At 38.0% G+C, this 21466-nt stretch overlaps 1 protein-coding gene across 1 annotated transcript; it reads left to right on the top strand.

Moving 5' to 3' along the window:
• Positions 1-7121: 7121 nt before the first annotated feature.
• On the top strand, positions 7122-19518 carry cfdp1 (craniofacial development protein 1). Its single transcript, XM_079252014.1, has 7 exons — positions 7122-7361; positions 9047-9173; positions 10057-10261; positions 10370-10485; positions 11773-11892; positions 16821-16979; positions 18896-19518. The coding sequence occupies exons 1-7, from the start codon at positions 7295-7297 to the stop codon at positions 18984-18986; spliced, it is 885 nt and encodes a 294-aa protein (XP_079108140.1). The 5' UTR covers positions 7122-7294; the 3' UTR covers positions 18987-19518.
• Positions 19519-21466: the final 1948 nt, after the last annotated feature.

Here is a 21466-nt window from a genome sequence, read left to right as displayed (position 1 = left end):
TGTTCCCACTGCTAAAAGTCTAACTTAATTCATTATTTCATCCTGAATGGACAGGAGATCTGTCTAACCTGCCTCTCGCCTGCTGATAGACTCCAGTTCTTTCAACCCTGAACTGGACTAAACAGTATAGGAAATAAAAGAACAAACAAATGAACAAACAAATAGTTTGAGTAAAATTTTCCTGACTTTTAGTCATTGTTTTACTCTGATTACTCTCCTGGCTTTCACTTATTAACTTTTGTACACAGGACATTTTCATGATAATTATAATAATAAAAGACAGAATGTAGAGAGAATGCAGGACAGAATAATCAGGACCAGCGGTGGTTCAGATCAGGACTTCTTTTGTTGTTGTTGTTTTTCTATTAGTCCTCATCTGGCTTTTTGTTCCAATAAGCATGAAACTGCTCAGTGACAGACACTCGTCCTCACACAGAAATACAACTTTAATCTTTGGTTTCTGCTGTTCTCTTTCTTCTGCTTTTTGTGTAACTCTGATAGTCTTAGGACCTCTGATGGAGTTTGTCCGTGTCTTGATGTGCATCACATCCTGTCTAAATGCTAATACCGTGTATATGAGTAATAGTGTTTCCATAGAGCCCACTTTGAACCAGCAGGGATGCACAAGGAGACTGACTGACTGACGGCTTCTGAATTTCCTTCATTTTGAATAACACTGTCACCATGTTAAAACACCCTTTTATTAGAATTTCATGTCAGCTGTAAAACAGAGACCTATTCCATTCTTAAAAACACTTCTGGTGGGCTGCGTTCATGCAGGGAAATCTAACCAAGAAGTTACAGAATGGTTTAACAATGTAAAGTACTTTGGTGTTTACATCCCCAATCCAGCCAACATGGCTTCCAAACTGGTGACTCTAAAAGGAGCATATTTAAAATAATATTCACAAACACCTATTAACATCTGCTCGCACTCACTCACACTCACTAACAGCTGCAAATATTCACCTACTATCCACCACCTAACACTCACTATCACCTACTAACACCTCCTTACACTCACATGTGTTTATTAATGTGTACTGCAGTGGCATTCTGTAGGGCTATGAAAGAAATCTAATTTTTGGTCAATATGTCAGTAATCCCAAAACAAGCTACTAAGTCATCTCTTAATGGCTTTAAGATTAAACAAGTTATAAAGGTTTGTTCAAATAAACTTTAATGTCCCTTTAAATGCCTTCTTGCTGTTGCAACAGAGGTCATGCTTGAGGTGGCAGTGCTAACTATGGCATATACATGCTGCTGGGGCCGCAGTCCTGCAAGTGTCAGGAGTTTCTGTGCTGCAACACACCTGACATACATCAGACTTGCTACATCTGGAAGTACTGAAAGAGCAGAGGAAGAGTTTGGGTGCAGATATATAACACTAACCAAGGCAGGTATGTCTGGTGTCTTTTTTTTTTTTTTTTTTTTAATAGAGTATTAAGCATGTTTCGTTCACATGTTAAAGAGCTTGAAACTGTCATATAATGGTGATCACTCACTCTTCTTTTGGTATCAAGTCAGCAATGAGTTGAAGGTTTTGTTGTGAGCATTTAAAGGAGAAGTGTTCTAAAACAGCTCTTGCTCCTTCAGCGCTGCAGACAGGTAAGAAACACATGAAAGCAAATCAAGCCCCAAGCTCTTAACACCTGGAATCTTGGAATTCAGTGGGGAAAGAAAAGAAATGTTTCTTCACCATAAATGGGAATGTATAATCTCCTTGGGCAAACAAAAGCAAAGTTAATTTTGCAAGTAAAATATTTTTGAACTAAGGTCACTTTTTCTTAACATAGGGAATGGGAATCGGTGGTGCATCATGGGACATCTCCGACATGTTGACATCTATGATAACTTCTAGTAGCATTTAGCGCAACTGTGATACTGAAATCTGAACAGCTGTTTGTTTTGGTAACACTTCAGGCCAAATGGTTTTGCTTTGCTGTACTTTGGGGTACTCCAACATTGTGCACAATAGAAAAGGGAAGAATAGAACCTGAATAACTTTACACAGCTTTCCTACTTAAAGGAAGAGAGAAAGTCGCCAAATATCAGACTTAACAATAATAATTTTAATACATGTGAGCAAAATGTCTAGCTAGACCAGTGTAACATCTGATTGATACTTTATGTAACTCATCCAAAGTTTAAGACAAGAACCAACAAGGGAGTCCTTTTTATAAACACTATACTTTAAAATATTCAGATTTTTTATTTTTGTTAGTCTCCGTAACTCTTTGAAAGAAAAACTGACAATCATCCATGACATTGCATCTTTTCATGGCTGATAGTAAATGTTTTCACCCTTTTAGTAGTTAAGATCAAAACATTAACAGTAGAAACACTTTATATATATACTAAAATTGAGCTTCACATACCTGTGAACAAATTACCATGTTGTTTTTTGGGTTATAAACATGCAGTTTTCAGCACCCATCTTTTTGGAAAGTGGACATGGGTCTCCAAGGATTTATAGTTTCTAAAATTATCATTTGTGTAGGCACACAGATCACAGACTAGCTAGGCAAAGATGTCGCCATGGCAACCCTATGTTAGTTTGTCGTTGTGTTGCTCGATGTAATTGTTTCCATTTAATAAGGGTTATGTATTATGCCAATTTTTTGGAGATGACGTTCTCTGGCCTCGGTGGTTAGTGTGTCCCTGTATATTTTTCCTTTCTGGCATTTCAGCATGTTTTCTATAGCAACAATCCATGTTCCAATGAATCAATGGAATAAACTTTTGTTTACACTGCAATAAATGCCAATTTTGCACACTTTCTCCTCTCTTTGCATGAGCATGTTGTCTATGCTTGATGTGTAATGTTTGTTTAAGAACTTTAATAAATTATTCGCAGTTTTTCATCACACTTGGCATGTAAGGCCAAAAACTTTGATATTTCATCTCCAAGTCACTTGCATTTTTGTGTTGTATATTCCAATTGGTCCTAATGTGTGAAGGCCTTAAGCACTTAAATTTCATTTTTATTTTTATTTGCATTACAAAATCTGATTACACGAAAACTGGGGAAGTTTATAAATATCATGTAGAGGTTAAAGGTTAACAGAGGCTGCGGACTACTTACTTATAACTACTAATCCCAGCAACAGCACCGTCGGAAATCCTGTAATGATATAATAAGAGTCTGGAGTAAATCCAATCACATACAGAAGGTCATTTTCATTTTTCTCACACTGCGTAATGCCAAGCAGGTCAATCGTTTCCAGTGCAGAAATCTGATCATAACTGTCACTTTAACTCGATTCAGACCTTAACAGTGAATCGTATTGACAGCTGTGAGACTGGACTGAAACTAACCAGAACTGGTGGAGTGGCTTTAAAGAACTAACTCTCCAACCAATGTATTGATTTCTACATTGAAGACGAGACATTCAGGCCTCAATTTTGTCCAATATCACTATGTCACACTCAGCTTTCGCCCAAAGACTGCTGGGATAGGCTCCAGCTTCCCCGCGACCCTTAATTGGATTAAGCGGTTAGGATAATGAATGAATGAATGAATGAATGAATGGATGAATGAATGAATGGATGAATGGATGAATGGATGAATGAATGAATGAATGAATGGATGAATGGATGAATGAATGAATGGAGCTTATCCCAACAACCATGGGGTGAGAAGCAGGGTACACTCTGGACAGATCACCAGTCTATCACAGGGTCAACAGAGAAAGACAAACAATCACTCCTAGGGGAGAATTTAGTCATAAATTAACCTAACATGCATGTTTTTGGATGGTGGGAGGAAGCCATAGTATGGTCAGCCAGAAGAATTACCTGGAAACATTTTTGCAGAGGTTTGTTGTTCTTTTTGTTTATTCTGCTCTTTGTTAAAAAAAAACATTTTTGGTTTTAATGAACAAAATAAAGATGAATGACGACTGCTTAATGGCTGTAAACAAAACGCTGATCCACCAAAATTCTGGATCAATCACACAATTGTGGTTATGTACATGCACATTTTCCACTGACTCTTCTGATGGGGTCATTTATTGGACTGGATATTGATTATTCCAATCCAAAGAAACTAGACATAGCCTACAGTCAAATGTTTTAGTGCATTTCCCTTTGGATTTGATGGGAAAGTGATTTTTGATTGGTATTCTATATTAATAAACTCTGTTAAGGAAAGATTAGTAGTGTATATTGGGAATGTCTTCATTTAGCAAATAGGAGCCTCGGTATAACGTGGAAGAATCTGAAGCCACAATAACCTTGTACCTGATCATGTTGGGCCCTGCGATGGACTGGCGAGCTGTCCAGGGTATGCCCTGCCTTTCGCCCAAGGCTAGCTGGGGTGGGCTCCGGCTTCCCTGCGACCCTGAATTGGATTAAGCGGTTTAGAAAATAAATGAATGAATGAATGAATGATCATGTTGGTCACCAACTTGGTCGCATATTGTTATAATAATATCCAATAGAGTGGACTAGAAAATCTACGAGAAGATCTGAGTCTAAGAATGAACCTGGTGGTCCACACATCCACTATAAACCCTCCTGCAAGGCCATGAACATTTATGTCATTCGGACAAGTTTTTTCAGTCAGCCAGTCAAACGTTTTCTTAAACGCTTGTCAAATTAAGGGTTGTGGGGAGGGTAAGCATAACACAAAATAAAATACTACTACCCCCTTAAGGGTTAGTTATTACAGATAAAAATGTCCTCTTGCAAAAAAAAAAAACAAACAAAAAAAACTGCTATAAAACCAAAACTTCATTTCTGCTCAAAACTGCTAAACAGTGGAAGATGTTGTACAACCCAGAAATTATTCTGTTTTTTATTGTTTTGAGGACAGAAGCTGACTAACTGATTTAACTCCCACAAATCTGAAAACATATATAAATCTGTCAAATTCTCACAGTCATTTAGTCTCCTTAATGGTTAAAGAGGCAGTAAATGATCTAGTTGACATGACACAAAAACTAGTTTCGCCTCAAAGTCAGTATTTCAGATAATCCTTCACTGAAAACTTATCAAGTGAATCAAGTTATCAAGATGGTATTTAAAGGACTGAAATCCTTAATCATTAATGACTCAACAGAGTAGTAAACTAAACTGGCACCAGTAGAGTTAACTGGTAACTTAACTGTAAACTAGAATGGAGAAAAATAGCATGAATATTGTTTTTTATATTTTCTTTTTAAGATAATAGGAAAAAAGTTGCGCTACATGTCAGACTGCACATTAATAATATTACAGAGGAGGGAGGAAAAGTCATTTTCTTGGTTTGTATATTTGATCATACAGCAAACCAGCTGTCGGCTCCTCTGCACCAAGCCGATGACTGGAACCATTTTGTCACCTCCTGCTATTAATATGTGCAAATTACACTTAATCATTCGTCATTTAGGTCATCTTCAAATGGAGGCGAGCTTTCCATCTAATGAAATTACATTGTGAAAAGGCAATTATGTGTTATTTGTGAAGAGAAGGTGTAATAGCTGCCTCTCTTTGTAAGAACAAATCTGTTTGCTTCATATGATCTTTATTGTCTGATACACTGTGTTTTCTTTGAGACCACATTTCCAGTTATTTTGTTTGGAAGACAAACCCAAACTCTGTTACCTCCACAGAAACTGTAAAGTGTCTAAAACACCAGAGAGGGAAGGAAAAAAGTAAAACCTTCTTCAAAAAAAAAAAAAAAAAAAGAGAGTCCTCCAAAGTGGAGGAGTTTCACTATATTTGGATTACTATGATTTTTTTTTTTTACTGGTATTCAGATTTAATGCCATCTTTTTGCCATTGTTAGTGATTATTTTTTGTCCTTAATTGAATACTGGGACTAATTACCAATAATTTAGTCCAGGATCACAAGCAACAACATTCATTATGTGACTCATGTTGAGTTCCCATTTTATATGTTTAATGATTTGTGATGACGGTGATAATTAACATTTATCAATGACATGTATATATATATATATATATATATATATATATATATATATATATATATATATATATATATATATATATATATATATATATATAGATAGATAGATAGATAGATAGATACAGCAGAATTATTCAAAGATACTATTTTTGTGTGTTGTGCTGGCATACAATGTTCAGTAGAGCCTACCAAAGGAAAGAAGTGTGAACAGTTAGTGTCCGGAGTGTGATGGGTCAGCAGTGATGTCTGCTGCCTGTTTCCTGACTCTGGAGGTCTATAAGTCCTGGATGCAGGACAGTTTGACACCTTTTCAGTCCAAGTCTGTCCTGTTTGGTCAAACCAGACAATCAGGTATACATGAAGAGAACAGACTAGACAGCTGCAGTGTATAACTAGATCAGTATTGATTTAATAAACAATGTACTTATGATTACATAAATAACCTAATATTGTTGTCATTAATTTTGCTGATCAGTAAACATATACAGCTATTTAAATGGCAACATTTTGTACAAAGTATTGTCTTACTTCTTATAAAACACTGCCCTCTGATGGTCAGCAGAGTCTGCATTTCACAAGTTAACACATATATTTATATTTGGGGTGGGAAAATCAAATCGAAAAATTGAAAATCAGGATTTTTTTGCTTCAGAATTTTAAAATTGATTTTTTTGTTGAAAAAAAAAATATAAATGTAAATAAATGTAAATGTAAATGTAAATAAATAAAAATAATCCATGATAATGTTTTTTGGAATTTTTTTTTGTTTATCTTGTTTATATTTGTTTATATTGATCTTTTTACTTGTGTATATATATATATATATATATATATATATATATATATATATATATATATATATATATATATATATATATATATATATATATATGCCATTATATGCCATTATATGCCCTGCTGGTTCTGGCCTTCAAATGATGAAGACAATAAAATAATACATTAGTACATTCAAAGTATAGTACATTAAAAAGTTTCGAGAAGGTTAAACAGATACGTATGGGGAAAAAACAGATTTAAAGAAAAAGAAAACCGTAACGACTAAAATTCTTGAAAATCACGATTATAATTGTTTCCGGAACCCTTCATGCACCTAGGAACCTTTGTAAGAAACGTACACAATGCGACCGGGCTATAATTTTAGCGGACCGGAAGTTACATTGTATTCTTCATCTGTGTATTTCTTGAAGTGAATTAGTAAGAATCTGTATCGTGAAGTGTAACATTCAGACACAAGTCCGATAATAAAGTGCTAGTGAAAAAAATATTACAAATAATATTATTAGTTCGTTAAAATCAGCGACATTTTGGGGCTTTCGGCTGCTGTTTTGTCTGCTTCTCTGAAGGTTTCTCCGTATCACAATGAACTACTCCGACTACGACTCTGATGGATATTCTTCTAATGAAGACGCCGATTACGTCCCGTCAGGTACATATCATAACACCAGGTGAAATATTTATCACATAAAATGATTAACATAAATACAAAACCCGTTAAGTCCACGTGGGAATCACATTAAACACGACTGAGTTAAACATTTCGACTTGAAGTCTCAGAATTTATCTGAGTCCAACCCACATAGACCACGATGTTAGTTAAAAACAGAAAACGGTTACGTACTTTGGATTTTATTCTGAGTTGTCAGCTGCAGACTGGTGCTGACAACAGACAGACATCTTGATCAGTTTACTGTGGTTCGGTTGTGCTCATATGTATTCACATCCTTTCATTAAAGAAAAGGCTGAATTTACAACAGTCACTCAAATAAATGGAGACTTAAAAAGGAACAATCACTAAAAAATTGCAAAAATATCATTTAGTAATATAAGACACTGTCTTTTCATTTAATTGAGTTGAAGAAAGAAAAAAACAAAAACAAACAAGTTGGTTCTGGATAAATTAGAGCACTTTTCTGTTGAACATTGGGACAAAATACCTGTCAACAGGTGCAGAAGTCTGACTGAGAGGAACAGAAAACGCCTGACTGTCGCAGAAACATTAAAGGATTGTTCAACAAAATATTAGTTTATAAGTGATGTAATATGTAATAAATTATATTATTTGTTTGCTTTTTAAAAAGAATATTTCTATTAAATCAGAATTAGAAAATAATGTAATGATTTTCATAAAATTTTTATTTATTATTACTTTAGTCAGTTTCATCTTATTTTACAGGCAGCTGTTTTATTTTTTCCTTATTTAATGAAAGGGTTTGTATAAATATGAACACAACTGTAAATACAAATAATACAAATAAGACAAGCTCTGGTCTGTTAACTAAGCTGAGAAAGTCTGAGTTGCAGCTGAGTTTCTGTTCACAGACAGCTTCTTTAAGTTGGTTTAAACCAGTGTTTCTCAAAACCAGTCCTCAGGCCCACCTGTCCTGCTGGTTTTAGACATGATCCTCCTCCAAAGCACCTGAGTCAGATTATTGAACTTCCTCATCAATTCTTTGCAGCCTGTTAACAAGCCTTTTATTTCATTTAGGGGTGTTAAAGTAGGGTTGCCCATAAAACATGCAGGGCAGGGGGGGCTGAGGATTGGATTTGAGAAACACGGAGTTCAACAACTCTGAGTATCTTTACCCAGAGTTAAAAAAAAACAATAAAAAGGCATCATCACTGGCGCATGATACCTGGATTCACAGTGACAACTGCTAACAAAAAACTGCCTCTTATTTCCAGTTGGACCAATAAGTTCTTATTAAAGTACACGTGCAACACCAAGAGGTATTTTGTAAAAAGAAAAGCAACCACACAAAGAGGGAATACTGCTGTTGCTGAGCAGAGACAAGCATCATGACTGCTACCTGAGTCAATGTGGAATCTGGAACCCATTTATCCACTGACTGAATATTTAACTTTATTAAAATTGCAGCGTTTGGGTTCAAATATCGATGCAGGGAATAAAATCTTAATTGTATCTGTGGTTCATTCTCAGAGGGGAAAACACATCTATAGATATACATGTATATATGTTTGACACCCACCCCCGCGCCCCAACATCATAGAGTATGATAATAAATTATAATAAAACAATTTATGGTATTTAATAATTTAATGGTATCAGTCTTTTTTTGTTTCTGACTCTTTTGCTTACTGTCTTTGTCCTAGATGATAACCTCAGTGAGGATGACATCAATGAGTGTGAAAAGGAAGACCCTCTTCATGAGGATGATGTCGTGCCATGTCCTGATGGGAATCCCAAGAAGAAGAAAAAGAAGAAGGACAGCAGTTCAAGGTGAGGGGATCATGTTGTGACAGTCATGTGACTGTGAGTCCAGGACAGAGCTCCACATTTTTTATGTTTGCAAACCTGGTCTTTACCATTGGCTTCTTGGATCTAGAGGATTTCTAGTTGCGACTCAGTCACTTTCTAAAACTTTAATAATAGACGACTTATCCTAGTGATGATGGTGATTATCGTTATTTTCCTTGTGAAAATTTCTGGCTGGTTTTAACAGAAGATGATCACATGAAGTTTAGACCCAGAAGAGTCAAATATGTCCCATTCAGACATCTGGATGTGTGTGTCAGGTCTGAATGAGAACTTGTGTGTAACACAGAGATGATGTAGGATTTCTCTGTCCGCTTCTTTCTGTCTTCGCTGTGGTCAGTACCTTTCTCAGCTCTTCTACATGAAGCCTCCATCTTTTTCAGGTTTACCTGAGGATGTGACAGGTGCTGATCTTAGTGTCAGACATTTTTGGTTTTCCAAAGCATGTTAGCAGCTAAGGTGATGCAGCAGGTTGGTTTAACCATTTAAAAGCAAAGTATTTCCAGACAACAGATCCATCATCATGTTTCTGCTACAGCTTCACACTCTGTTCGTTTCTGCCGCTGTGTGACTCCACTAACACAGCTGCTATGCTGAACCTTTACTGGGTTTTTTTTCTTTTACTTACACATCTTTGGACAGTTATGTTTTTTTTTATTCTCAATAATACTGTTATTTTCATTTATCTAATTAATTTTTAATCTATTCTTCATATTTATTTATAAAATGTTCTTATTTTTCTAATATGTACATATTTTATAAACTTATTTCTGAGTAACTGGATACATCTATAGGGACCCTGATGGCTAGCAGTGGCCCTGATGATCATTCTGATGTAACTCCACAGAAACAAGAGGAAAAGAGTCCTGGAGTTAAACAGGGACGGAGGAGCCAGCGAGGCTGAAAAGGTACAGCAGCCACAAGATGAAGATCGCAATGATGAAGAGAAACAGAAGAAAAAATCTGATGATCTTTGGGCAAGTTTCCTTTCTGACGTTGGATCTAGACCCAAGGAGTCCACAGCTGGATCCCAGTCTGGTTCCAAAAAGGAGGTCAGTCCAGCAGAAGCATAGCTCTGGGTCGTACGGTGTGTTTCTGGTGCAGAACAGACTCAGCAGCGTCTCCTGGATTCTGATCACATCTGTTCTCCTTCTTTGCAGGCCGATTCGGATTCTTCTGGGTTGAAGGTTCCTCGTCTGAGTTCAGACTCTAAAGCACCAGAACCCGCGATGGTCACCATCACAAAAGTGTTTGACTTTGCAGGAGAAGAGGTCAGGTACGTCTCTGAACCCTGAAGCTTCATATTTTAGAGACCTTCCCTCTTTGAAATTCCTCTCCTGATCAGTAGATGGTGCCACACACACATACATGCTGTCTGGAGGAGTACACACCCTGATACAGTTTAACTCCAGTGCTGAATCAGACAGGAGGACAAAAGGAACCTTTAAGTGTAGTTTTCACAAATCGTTTTTTATCAGGCGCGAACGTGACAACTCGCTGACCGAGGATGAAAGCTCCAGTTAAAAAGCTCTGCGGCCCGTCCTGAAGGCCTGCAGTTATCTCCACATCTGGACTTTCTGTCCAGTAAAGCTTACATGGAAGATGCTGCAGGATGCTGCAGGATGCTGCAGAGCTGCGATGCTCAGAGGATGCAGTCAGGTCATGAGCTGCAAGGTTAAGAAAGGATTTAACAGATCTAACAGAGCACCTGAAAAACCCTGTTTTTTTTCTCTTTTCTTAAATCTGTTGTTACTTCCCTCTCTGCTAACCAGTGAGCACACACATGGCTGTTGGATAGTTCATAAGTGAGATTTAACACAAATGTGCGTGAGTCACAGCAGACACTGACCCTGATGAAGACCTTGTTGGTCGTAACACGTTGGTCTTTTTTTTTTTTTTTTTTTTTTAAAAAAAACAACAACGTTTTAACTTGTAAAAATAATGGCTTTTCATAATTTTAATAAATAAATGTATTTGAATGTATTAATAACTAAAATGAAACTAGTCTGAGCACTTTCAGTTATTTCTCTAGGCTCGTTGCATGTAGACAAGCCAACTTTCCAACAGCTACTACTGAACAAAGGGCTAAACATAAAATTGTTATTTAAAATAGAAAACAACAAAATATAAAACAATGAAACAATAAAAATAAACTCATTCTGGGTGAACTGCCAGTGAAAATAGATTGGTCTTAAGAAGGGATTTAAAACTGGACAGTGACGAACCCTGTCTGCCCAGCAGTAGCACACCAGTACAACATCATTACACCTCCTTTACGACTCCTTGTACAAGTAAAGCAAAAGTTTTTTGTTTCCACTTTATTTCCTACATTAAGTAAGAAAGATATCTGGACATCTAAGAAAAAAAACTTATTTTTGTTTTAAATGAATAGTTTCAAATGGGTCTTTAGAAGAGGAACTTTCGCTCTGCTGTGATTTTTTTTTTCCTTGAATCCACACACTGATAAAATATCATAGTTACTTTGAAAGACTGTACACCGTAGAGCTGTGTCTGTCAGGGTTTCTGTTCCCATTAACGTTTGATGCATCTGTCGCTCTGTCAGGGTGAATAAAGAAGTGTCGGCAGACTCCAGAGAAGCCAAAAGTTATCTGAAAAATCAGACTGCTGAACAAGAGGAGAACAAAGACCCGTCGCCCAGCGAGCCACCTCTCCCTGGCCCCAGGTAGGCGCATGACACACCAACACCACAACGACCTGAGGAGTAGAGCCGCAACAGTCGGAAAGTGAAATAGTAGTGTTTGTCATGAATGTAACTTCGACTCGTTTTCAGTCTGACTTCTGCAGACAGTGGCGTGATTGTCTGTTTAAAATGTCTATTTGCTTCATTGTTTGTGTGTCTCGTCTGTGTTTGTTTTTTAAATGGACCGTGTGTCCAGAATAAAGATTAATTGGAAATGGAGTTAGCATACTGTAGGTAGATGCTGTTAAACCACAGAAGATTTTCTAAATACTGGAAAATGACTGGAGTTGAGCTGCCAACTGGAAAAGCAGCAAATGTCCACGGATGGAGGAATATCGTTGTCCAGTCCTAGCCAGAGGTGTACGATCCAGGTGACATAAAGTAGAAGTCCTGCCATGATCTACCTGTGCATTTAGAACAAGTGTTTCCACTAACAGGCTCATCTACCTGCAGTGGAGCTGAACTCATTCAATTCTGCTGGTTTAGTGACTGGTTAGACCAGCTGTCGGACTGGACTTTTACTTTTTGGCACCTGGATTATACACCTCTGGTCATAGCTCATCAGTCCAGCTGCTTGCTATCCATGGAAACAAGCAGCAGCAAAACCATTCTTCACATAAAATCAGTTTTTGTTTTCTTACCTCTTCACTACACCGTGCCGTATTGGATCTGTGCTGTACAGAAGACATTTACCAAACACAGTTCCCGGTTCAAACTCCAAGCAAATTAACTGGGAATGTAACAAAGACATGAGAACATCCCTGTCCACTTTACAGCTTCCGCGGATTTCTCCACTTCAAGCAGAAAAAAAACAAACATGGTGTCATATGAAAGCAGAGACTCTGTGTCTTACTTTTACTCATCTGTGGTTGTAACTCCTCCAAAACTCTGCTGATGTGTCTCCTCTGCATTTGTTTGACATGAAGCATGAAGGTCCTGGTTGCTTCCATGAAGATAAAGACAATTTTCACTCTTCCTTTCATATACGATCACGAGCTTCACTTCTTTCTGGATCCTCACAGTGTTTGGAAGTAGAATTTGGGGTCCACCCCTGGATTCTAATGACTGTGAACATTGATAGAGGTGTCCATCATCAGAATCAGCCGATGGCTTCCTGAGATGTTTACCTTCGTAACACCTCTGTTAAACCGAGGGGTGGGACTTTAATAAAAATATATCTAATTATTTAGAGACTTTGTTATGAATTATCTTGATTAATTGCATTTTGATCACATGACAAAACTATGTTTGCCTCAAAAAGCAACTTTTATTTTTTATTTAAACCAGGGCTGTCCAGCTCTGGTCCTTGAGGGCCACAATCATGCAGGGTTTCCATGCATCCCTGCTCCAACACACCTGACTCAAGCTAATCTGGCATTGTGCAGAACTTCTTTGGTTGTTGGGTCCATTTAATGGAAGCCAGGTGTGTTGGAGCAGGAATGCATGGAACTCCTGCAGGACATCTGCCTTTTAGGACCGACTTTGGACGCCACTGATTCAAATAGAATTTACTGCACGACTGAATCAAATAATAGACACAGATATAAATATTGTAAACTCAGTAATGCTCTAGTAATGTCTGGAAAATTGCATTAAAATTAAAACCAGTAGAAAATTAATTAACTTAAAAATCCTTCGGAGAAAACGGAAAAGACCTAAAGTTAAAGAGTCATTTTGAGTACTTTCACTATCAGCTCCAGCTGTTCTCTAATGAAGTCTTCAACCTGTTACAGTAAGTTCTTCCACTCTTCATTAATACGGTCAGCCAGGGCGGGATCCGCCAGTAGAAACTTTGTACCTTCCGCTTTCAGTCTGGTCACGGTGCTGCGGTGATCTCCTGCTCTTACTGCAGCGGGGAGCTGGATGCTGCATGGGGACCAAGCTTCTTTGGGGTGTGCTTGGACTGGTAGGGGTCTGTGGCAGTGCTCGCTGCTGCTCCTTCAGGGGAGTAAACGATACGTTTTTTCCTAGTCAGTCTCCAATAACATTACTTTATTTCATATTACAAATAATAGCTGTTAACATTTTTTGTCTTTTCACTTTTATTTTGAAAGCAAAACAAAAAACTCCCTGAACCTACACAGACTTCTTTTCTCTTGTATGTGCTGCATTTAGTGTGCACATGTTCCCTGCCCCCCCCCCTTTAAATGCCTTTGTTTCCATGGTGATGAATGATGATGGGATGTTCATGTCTTCCTTCCCAGAGAAAAAAAGAAAAACAGAGACAGGAAACAGGAAATCATCTGACAACAGACAGGAACCAGCATGTCCACATCCCATTTCCTATTTATCTCTCTGTGTGTGTGTGTGTGTGTGTGTGTGTGTGTGTGTGTGTGTGTGTGTGTGTGTGTGTGTGTGTGTGTGTGTGTGTGTGTGTGTGTGTGTGTGTGAGTGAGTGAGAGGAGGGAAACACACAACAGGAAAGAGCCATCAGCGCCCCTCCCTCATTAATCCTGGCCAACAGTTAGATGTCAGTGTTTGTTTGTAGCTTCAGACGATGCTGATGTGTTTACTGCAGCTGGGGGGGGGGGGGCGGGGGGGGGGGGGGGGGGGGGGGTCTGCTGCGATCAGAACCCGTAGAAAACGGCGCGTATAACACAACACGACTTCTTCATGTGAGTTAAATCTGTTTATTGCACTGGTGATTGTTGCCGTCCCAGAAACTGTGTTATGTAGAACGTAGCGCACGTTGGGAAACTCAGGTTTGTCTGTTCCCAAGAGAGACTGTTACCATGGTAACTGACTCCACAAAGTAAACCTACTTGCAGAGTGCTCAATTGATGATGGATTTTTTGTGCTTTGTACACGTGTCTAACGCTGAGTGAAGATGCTCAGTCGATTTCAACTCGAAGCAGCTGATCTGGAACCGAAAACTCCAAATTTATTTTTAGCCCTAAAGTTTTTGTCCCACACTGATGCCTAAAACAACCAGCAGAGTCTCTATGTTCATACAACAGCATGTTTGTGTGGCTTGCTGGAAGTGTGGAAATGAGCAGAAGCTGTGAAGAGGACAGTGATGTTCTCATGATTCCTTACATTCTCATATCATTGCTTAAGGTGTGAACTGTGTTTGGTTTGGGTGCTGATGCTCTTAGCTGAGTTTCTCCCTGTCAGTTTGGTATGCTACATGTTAAGATTGTTGCTTCATGGTGGGATTAAAGATGTTCAGTGCCTCCTGAACAGGGGGTCTAGTCATGAAGAGGTTTTCCAGCTGTGATGAAATGTTTGAGATTCTCTGCAGGTTGGATCTTTGGAACCGTTCCACCTTAATGTTGACCGGCTTCATAGTTCACACATCACCTGTTCACATTTCTGAGGACGTTTTCCTCAAGTCATGAATGACACATGCTGGCATAAATAATGACAAATGACTTAAATAAATAATTTTACATCAATTTTGTTCCAATATATAAGTACAAATGAGTTTGTACACATTTAGTTTTGGCTGCAGTGGAGGCTGTTAAGCTAAATTTCCACAGTGGGTTTAAGCTGCAGACGGACTCACTGTAAGTCTTCTCTCCTGTGTTGCTGTTACAGGCTGGATTTACAGTAAATAATAATATTACTGAATAAAACATATTATTGTTGATCATGAAAGTGAGGAAAATGTAAAAATGTGTTTAAAACTGGATTTGGTTAGGTTGCAGAATATCAGACATTAGATCACTCAGGTATGATTTATTTTTCTCTTCTCTGCGTTCAGATGTTGATGAGTTGTGCTACAGGACCAAACCCAGCCTGACGTCATTACCTCCAGCTTCTCATGGCTGTTTATCACTTCTTGAAGGCCTAAATGACTGCTGTTAAAATGGTTCACAGTAATTAGCGGAGTGTGTTATCATGCTGCAGTCAATGACAAGGTCCGTCTCCAGTGGGAGATTTGTAGGTTCAGATTGGATGTCCGGTTTCTCTCGGCTCTTCTTTTCTGAGCAGCGGTGTTGGTTCAGATGTTGATGTACCTGGGTGGTCCGTCCAGGAGTCGACATCCTGCGGTTAAACCTGGAGTTGTGTAACAGATGAGTCACATTGTGGATGAGTGACATCTCTGGTCCTGATGCTGTTGGGGTTAAAAACGAACTCCACTGTCTCTCATAACAGATTTATTGATGGACCTTATTTAATTAATCATGTGACTTATAAGAACGCACATTTCATTTGAACAGTACTGGTCTTTTAGTGGTTCCTAAAGTCAGTAAAACATACGGTGAGGTGTTTGCTCTCTGTCCTTGTGTGTGTATGAGTGTGTGGAAAGAGCTTGCGTTTTTATTGTTTTTAAATGTCCTTTAAATGTTTTGTTTTAATCCTTATGACTTGATTTTATCTTGTGAAGCACTTTGTGTTGCCCTTGGAATGAAATGTGGTCAAGAAATAAAGTTTGATTTGATTTTTTTTTATTTTTTTTCCGTTCTTCTTTTCTCTTCATCGGTTTCGACCGTTTTTTTTGTTTTGTGGATTTCTTGTTTTTGTAAACATAAAATTCCCTCTAAATCAGTCGAAATGAAAAGTGCAAAAGACAGGAAGAATGGAGGCGGCAGTAGTTTTCCACCACTTAAGTGGCATTCTGTTCTGCAGTCACTTTCCAGATGTTTTTATCCAAAGCGACTTACATGTGAGAAGCGATCAACTAACATGACATGCATGTCTTGTGGGCGGGAGGAAGCCTGAGTTCCTGGAGAAAACCCACACATAAACGAGAACATGCAACACAGAAAAGCCCCTTTTCAATCTTTTCCCTTTGTTTGTGAAACAAGCAGGGAAGGAAGGAGGTGGACTGATGATGACTTTAGCTCAGGACTTGAGTTTCCTGTGACAGTTGCGTGATGATGTGTCTGAATACTCTGCTGCTGCTGTTGTGGGTCCTCTGAATGAGGATGAAGTGGGTAACGCTCAGTCTCGCCCTCTGTTTGCAGTGCTAAGCGTCCAGCCGGCATGTCAAGCATCCTGAGTCGCATCGGGGGAAAAAAACAGAAAATTAGCACGCTGGAGAAGTCAAAGATGGACTGGGACGCTTTTAAATCAGAGGAGGGCATCACAGAGGAGCTCGCCATCCACAACCGAGGAAAAGAGGGGTAAGACCTTCAGAGTGGTGGAGTGGAACACTTCATGGTGGACAATGAAGTCCTTTTTTAATTTCTTGATTCAAAATGTCAGTGTGTGACAGCTTGACTTATTAAAACCAGTTTAACTCAGTAGCTTCTGCGACTTCTGAACCTCAAACACGTCACCGTGGAAAATCTGAGAAAACTGTGTGTTTGCATTCGGACCTGGATTCTCTAAAGAGTTTCAGGAAGTTGGAGAACGATTGAAGATTTCAAAGCAACACGTTCATCGTTATCCTCCAGAGGTCTGTAGCAGCAGCAGGAGGAGAGAGTTCACCAGCTGTTGCCACGACAACAAGCTGAAGTCTGAGGCAGGCCTTTCTACATCACTGTGTGTGTGGTTCTGATCCACAAAGACTCTGAGCTCAGTGTTCGCTGCTGCTCCTCACACTTTCATGTGCGATCAGAGTCCATTTTTTCAGAACAGACTCCTGATCTCCCGCAGCATCTGTGGAATTTTTTCACAAACCCTGAATCTCCTCATTGCAGTCGTGTGTATACCATCTGTCCAGATCATCAGGAGGTTTACATGATAACTTAGGATGCCGATTCTGGTTCGGTTGAAGATTCACTGAGGGAAAAGAAAACTATTTGGTTTGTCTGATTTCCTGAGAGAGTTGATCTGTATCTCCACGGGAACAAGATGCTGCTGAAACACAGCGAATGAGATTTTTCACACTGTTCAGCAGAACGGTGATCTGGCTCCTGTGTTGTGCCAAACACGTTCGCTTTGCCAAGAGGAGCTTCATGACGAAAGGCCCTTCTTGCAAATTTAACTATTATATTTAATTTTAAAATTTCTCTGTTGCTGATTGTACATATAAATGCTGGACAAGAGGATTGGGGGACAACAAAAGGAGAAAGTAACAGGAAGGAAAAAGAAAGAGAGAAGAGAGAAAGAAAAGGGAACACCAGATATGAGACGTTCAATCTAAACAATAAACCTGCTGCTACACCTGGAAGGAAACAAAACACCACCTGGAACTTCGCCAAGAAAAGAAAACTGACAGGTATCCGGGGAGCTTAAAAAAAAACAGATAACCTGAGGAAGAACAGAAAAAACGTGTTAATCACAATAACAAAAGCATCGTCCACACAGAGAGGTTTCATCGTTCTGAATTCACACAGACTAAAATGAAACCTTACTGTCCTGCAGGGTCATTTCTGAGAAACACTGCAGCGGTGATCTATGTGGATCTCCTGACATCAGGTCCACCAGCTGGTGGTCTGTCTGTTCTACCACACAAGCTGGTAGCATTGGGAAAATTGAACTGAAAAATCGAAAATCTGGATTGTTTTTGCTTCACATTTTTTTTGCTTTGTAAATTGATTTTTTTTTTTTTTTTTTTAAATAAATAAAAATAATCCATTATAAAATTTTTTGATTTTTTCACTTCTCTTCTTGGGCATCACAGCAGCAGAATGATGGTCTGGCTACTGTGTTGTTTTTTTTTCCAAAGTTGTTTTGTTTTTAATCTACAAAAATCAGCAATATTGAAGAATTGTGAGAATCACTATTTGAATCAAATCGGCACCCAAAAAAATCGGAATCAAATCGGGGCTAAAGCATTGTTACAGCCATACAAGAAGGGGTTGGCCACCTTCAGCAAGGCTTTGTCTGGAGAGAAATCTGGACCTGTTTCCTCATCATGGCGTTAAACACAGAAAGCAGGAGGTTACTGGGAGTCCATCCTCCATCCATCAGAGGATCACACAGACACTAATCCTCTAGTTAAACAAAGCAGCCTGCTTGTCAGTGATGCAGTGGCAGTAAAGTCAACTGAAACACCTCTGATAAGCTGAATCTGTGATGCAGAAAAGTCTGTGTCTTTTCTTCTTAAACACACTGTGTGTGTCATCATGCTGGTTTTTTCTGTGCTTTTCAGGTATGTGGAGCGGAAGAACTTCTTGGAGCGCGTTGACCATCGCCAGTTTGAGTTGGAAAAAGCCGTGCGACTGAACAACATGAAGCGATGACGGCAAACGCTTTGTGTAATGACAGAGTTGATGTTCCTGCAGTAATCAGAGCTCCAACTGCGGCTCTGTCTATTTCAGGGTGGATGTATAAATAGGTTGAGGTTGTGTAACGGTGGGTGTGTGTTCCCCGTGAGAGCAGCCTTCACACTGGTTATCTACACACAGCGATATGCTCATGTTAGACACTATTATGAATGACTCATTGTGTCCCAACCGTGATGTTCGAGTCCTTCGAGAGTCTTATTGTGTCCTACGGTGAGGACAATGTAAAAACATGTCTGAATTTGCTGATTACATCATTTCTAACTCTGAACACCTGACTCTGATTGAAGTGATCAGAAAATCTTCTTTTCCATTAATCAGATTAATGTCAGAATTTCCTGACCAGGTAAATTTCTTCTCTCAGTTTTTCCATGAGGAATCACAAACCAGTCTATGAAAGCACGGAGCTGCCACCCTTATAAGAATAAAACTGGACCTCATTACTTTATAAATTTATAGATTTATTATAATACTGGTAAACTTATTTCACTGTAACTTGATGGCTTTATGGTAAAAAATGCTTTTTGTACCTAAAACGTGGAACATGTCACCTTACAACCTCATAAGTTTCAATAAAATGCTTAAATGTGATGTTTTATTGTAAAAATGTGAAATTTGTTATTGGCTATAGTTATCGGTTTCATGTTTCTACAATAAAACTTATCACTATATATATATATATATATATATACATATATATATATATATATATATATATATATATATATACACATTTATATATTTCTTTTTTTTTTTTTTTTTGCTTTAAACATTAAACTTATTACATTATAATGTAATGAGTTCTAGTGCAGGAATGTCAAACTTGTGTTATAACATGTTTTACTGTGAAAACCTAAAACTTATAATATGATAAATTTCACTGCAAAAACATGAAATTTGTTTTGTTACAATGCAATCAGTTTTACTGTGAAAAGGTTAAACAGTAAAACGAGAGTATGAGTTGTATTTTGAAAAGGAAACCTTATTAGGTATATCATGATACGTTTGCTGTAAACTTATGACATTATGACATAATAAGTTTTACTGTATGAACGTGCAACTTATTACATTTTAATGTGATAAGATTTTCATTTAACAACTTTAAACAAGTTATAACATAAGCTTTACTGAAAAAATGTGATTTATTACAATACTTTTTATAGTAAAAGGTGATATTGGTGTTATGTGCAAATTTTACTGCAAGAACATCGTTTCATTGGTAAAAACATCAAACTTGTAATGCATTAAGGTGATAAGTTTTACTATAACAAACATGAAACTTGTTACGTGATGATGTGGTTCAAGTTTTTTTCTTCTCGTTGGGAGGCAGCTCCGTACCAGACGGACGGTGAAGAACCGGTGTGGTTGTTTGGTTTTTCTTTTCATTAAACTGTAACCTTATTTGCATTCATGATGTTGAGCTTTGTGCCCAGACGAGTAACTAAAGACAGGATGTGTTTCTGTTTTATGAGCTGGTAAAAAATGCTGAATCTGGATTTTCCTCCCTCAGGCGACTGGATGGTTTGTCTGCATGCTGTCAGAGTGTTTGTATGTACGGCCGCGATATTTATACATTTTTTTATTTTGATTTTATGTCAGATTATTTGAACTGTTGGTTTCCTGTCTGTCATACACCAATAAAACGTCTTCATCATGATAAGCTGAGGATGGAGGCCCTCATGTGTAAGCTTTTTTCTGTTCTAAAAGACTTTATAGCACAGAGACGTTAAACATTTCATGTTTCTTTATCAATACCATGTATTAGAATCTAACCAACATAATTTTCTTGTCCAAAATGTTTGTTTTTTGTTCTAAAAAAGTTGTTTTTTCATCAAAACATTAAAAAAAAAAAAAAAAAAAAAGGAACTTTTGGTGTAAAGAAGTTAATGACATGTTAATATTAATTTTTTTCCTTTCTGCCTACTCTTGCTTCTTGTCCACTAAGGTTTGGACCTGAAGATTCACATCTCTGGTTTCTGACTTGAAAATGTTTTTTTCCTGCTTTGCTTTCATAATTTTGAACAACCTCAACTCTGAAAGAAACTGTGACGCTATGTAAAATGTAAATAAAAAACAGAATCTCATCAACTCATCTTTTATTCCCAGTAGAGCATGAAGATTAAAATGTGAAATGTAGCATGTGTCCACGTAACCAAGGCATTTCATGCAAAATATAAGCTCATTTTGAATCTGTTGGTAGCAAATCTGTAAAAAAAAAAAAGTTTGAAGATGGGCAAAAATATGGCTGAAAACATAAACTGCGCAAATCCTAAACAACCTGTGGATCATTTAACAGCTAATTTCATTGGCAATGTGTCAGTAACATGACTGGATATTAAAGGAACACTTCAAACAGAGTCTCTCAGATGGAAAGGTGTTCATCAATCTGAGACAAACTGGTCCAAAAAGCTGTGTGAGAATTTCAGGAAAAATGTTCC

The sequence above is a fragment of the Telmatherina bonti genome, assembly GCF_933228915.1.
Source record: "Telmatherina bonti genome assembly, chromosome: 2".
Taxonomy (NCBI): Eukaryota; Metazoa; Chordata; class Actinopteri; order Atheriniformes; family Telmatherinidae; genus Telmatherina; species Telmatherina bonti.
This window is presented reverse-complemented; position numbering and strand designations above follow the sequence as displayed.

What these genes read in the sequence shown, in the direction of transcription:
- cfdp1 (XM_079252014.1), top strand. Translation starts at nt 7,295, where the DNA reads ATGAACTACTCCGACTACGACTCTGATGGATATTCTTCTAATGAAGAC. An exon ending in AAGAAGGACAGCAGTTCAAG is followed by an intron (nt 9,174 to 10,056) that starts GTGAGGGGATCA and finishes GTAACTCCACAG; the next exon opens with AAACAAGAGGAAAAGAGTCC. An exon ending in CCACCTCTCCCTGGCCCCAG is followed by an intron (nt 11,893 to 16,820) that starts GTAGGCGCATGA and finishes CTCTGTTTGCAG; the next exon opens with TGCTAAGCGTCCAGCCGGCA.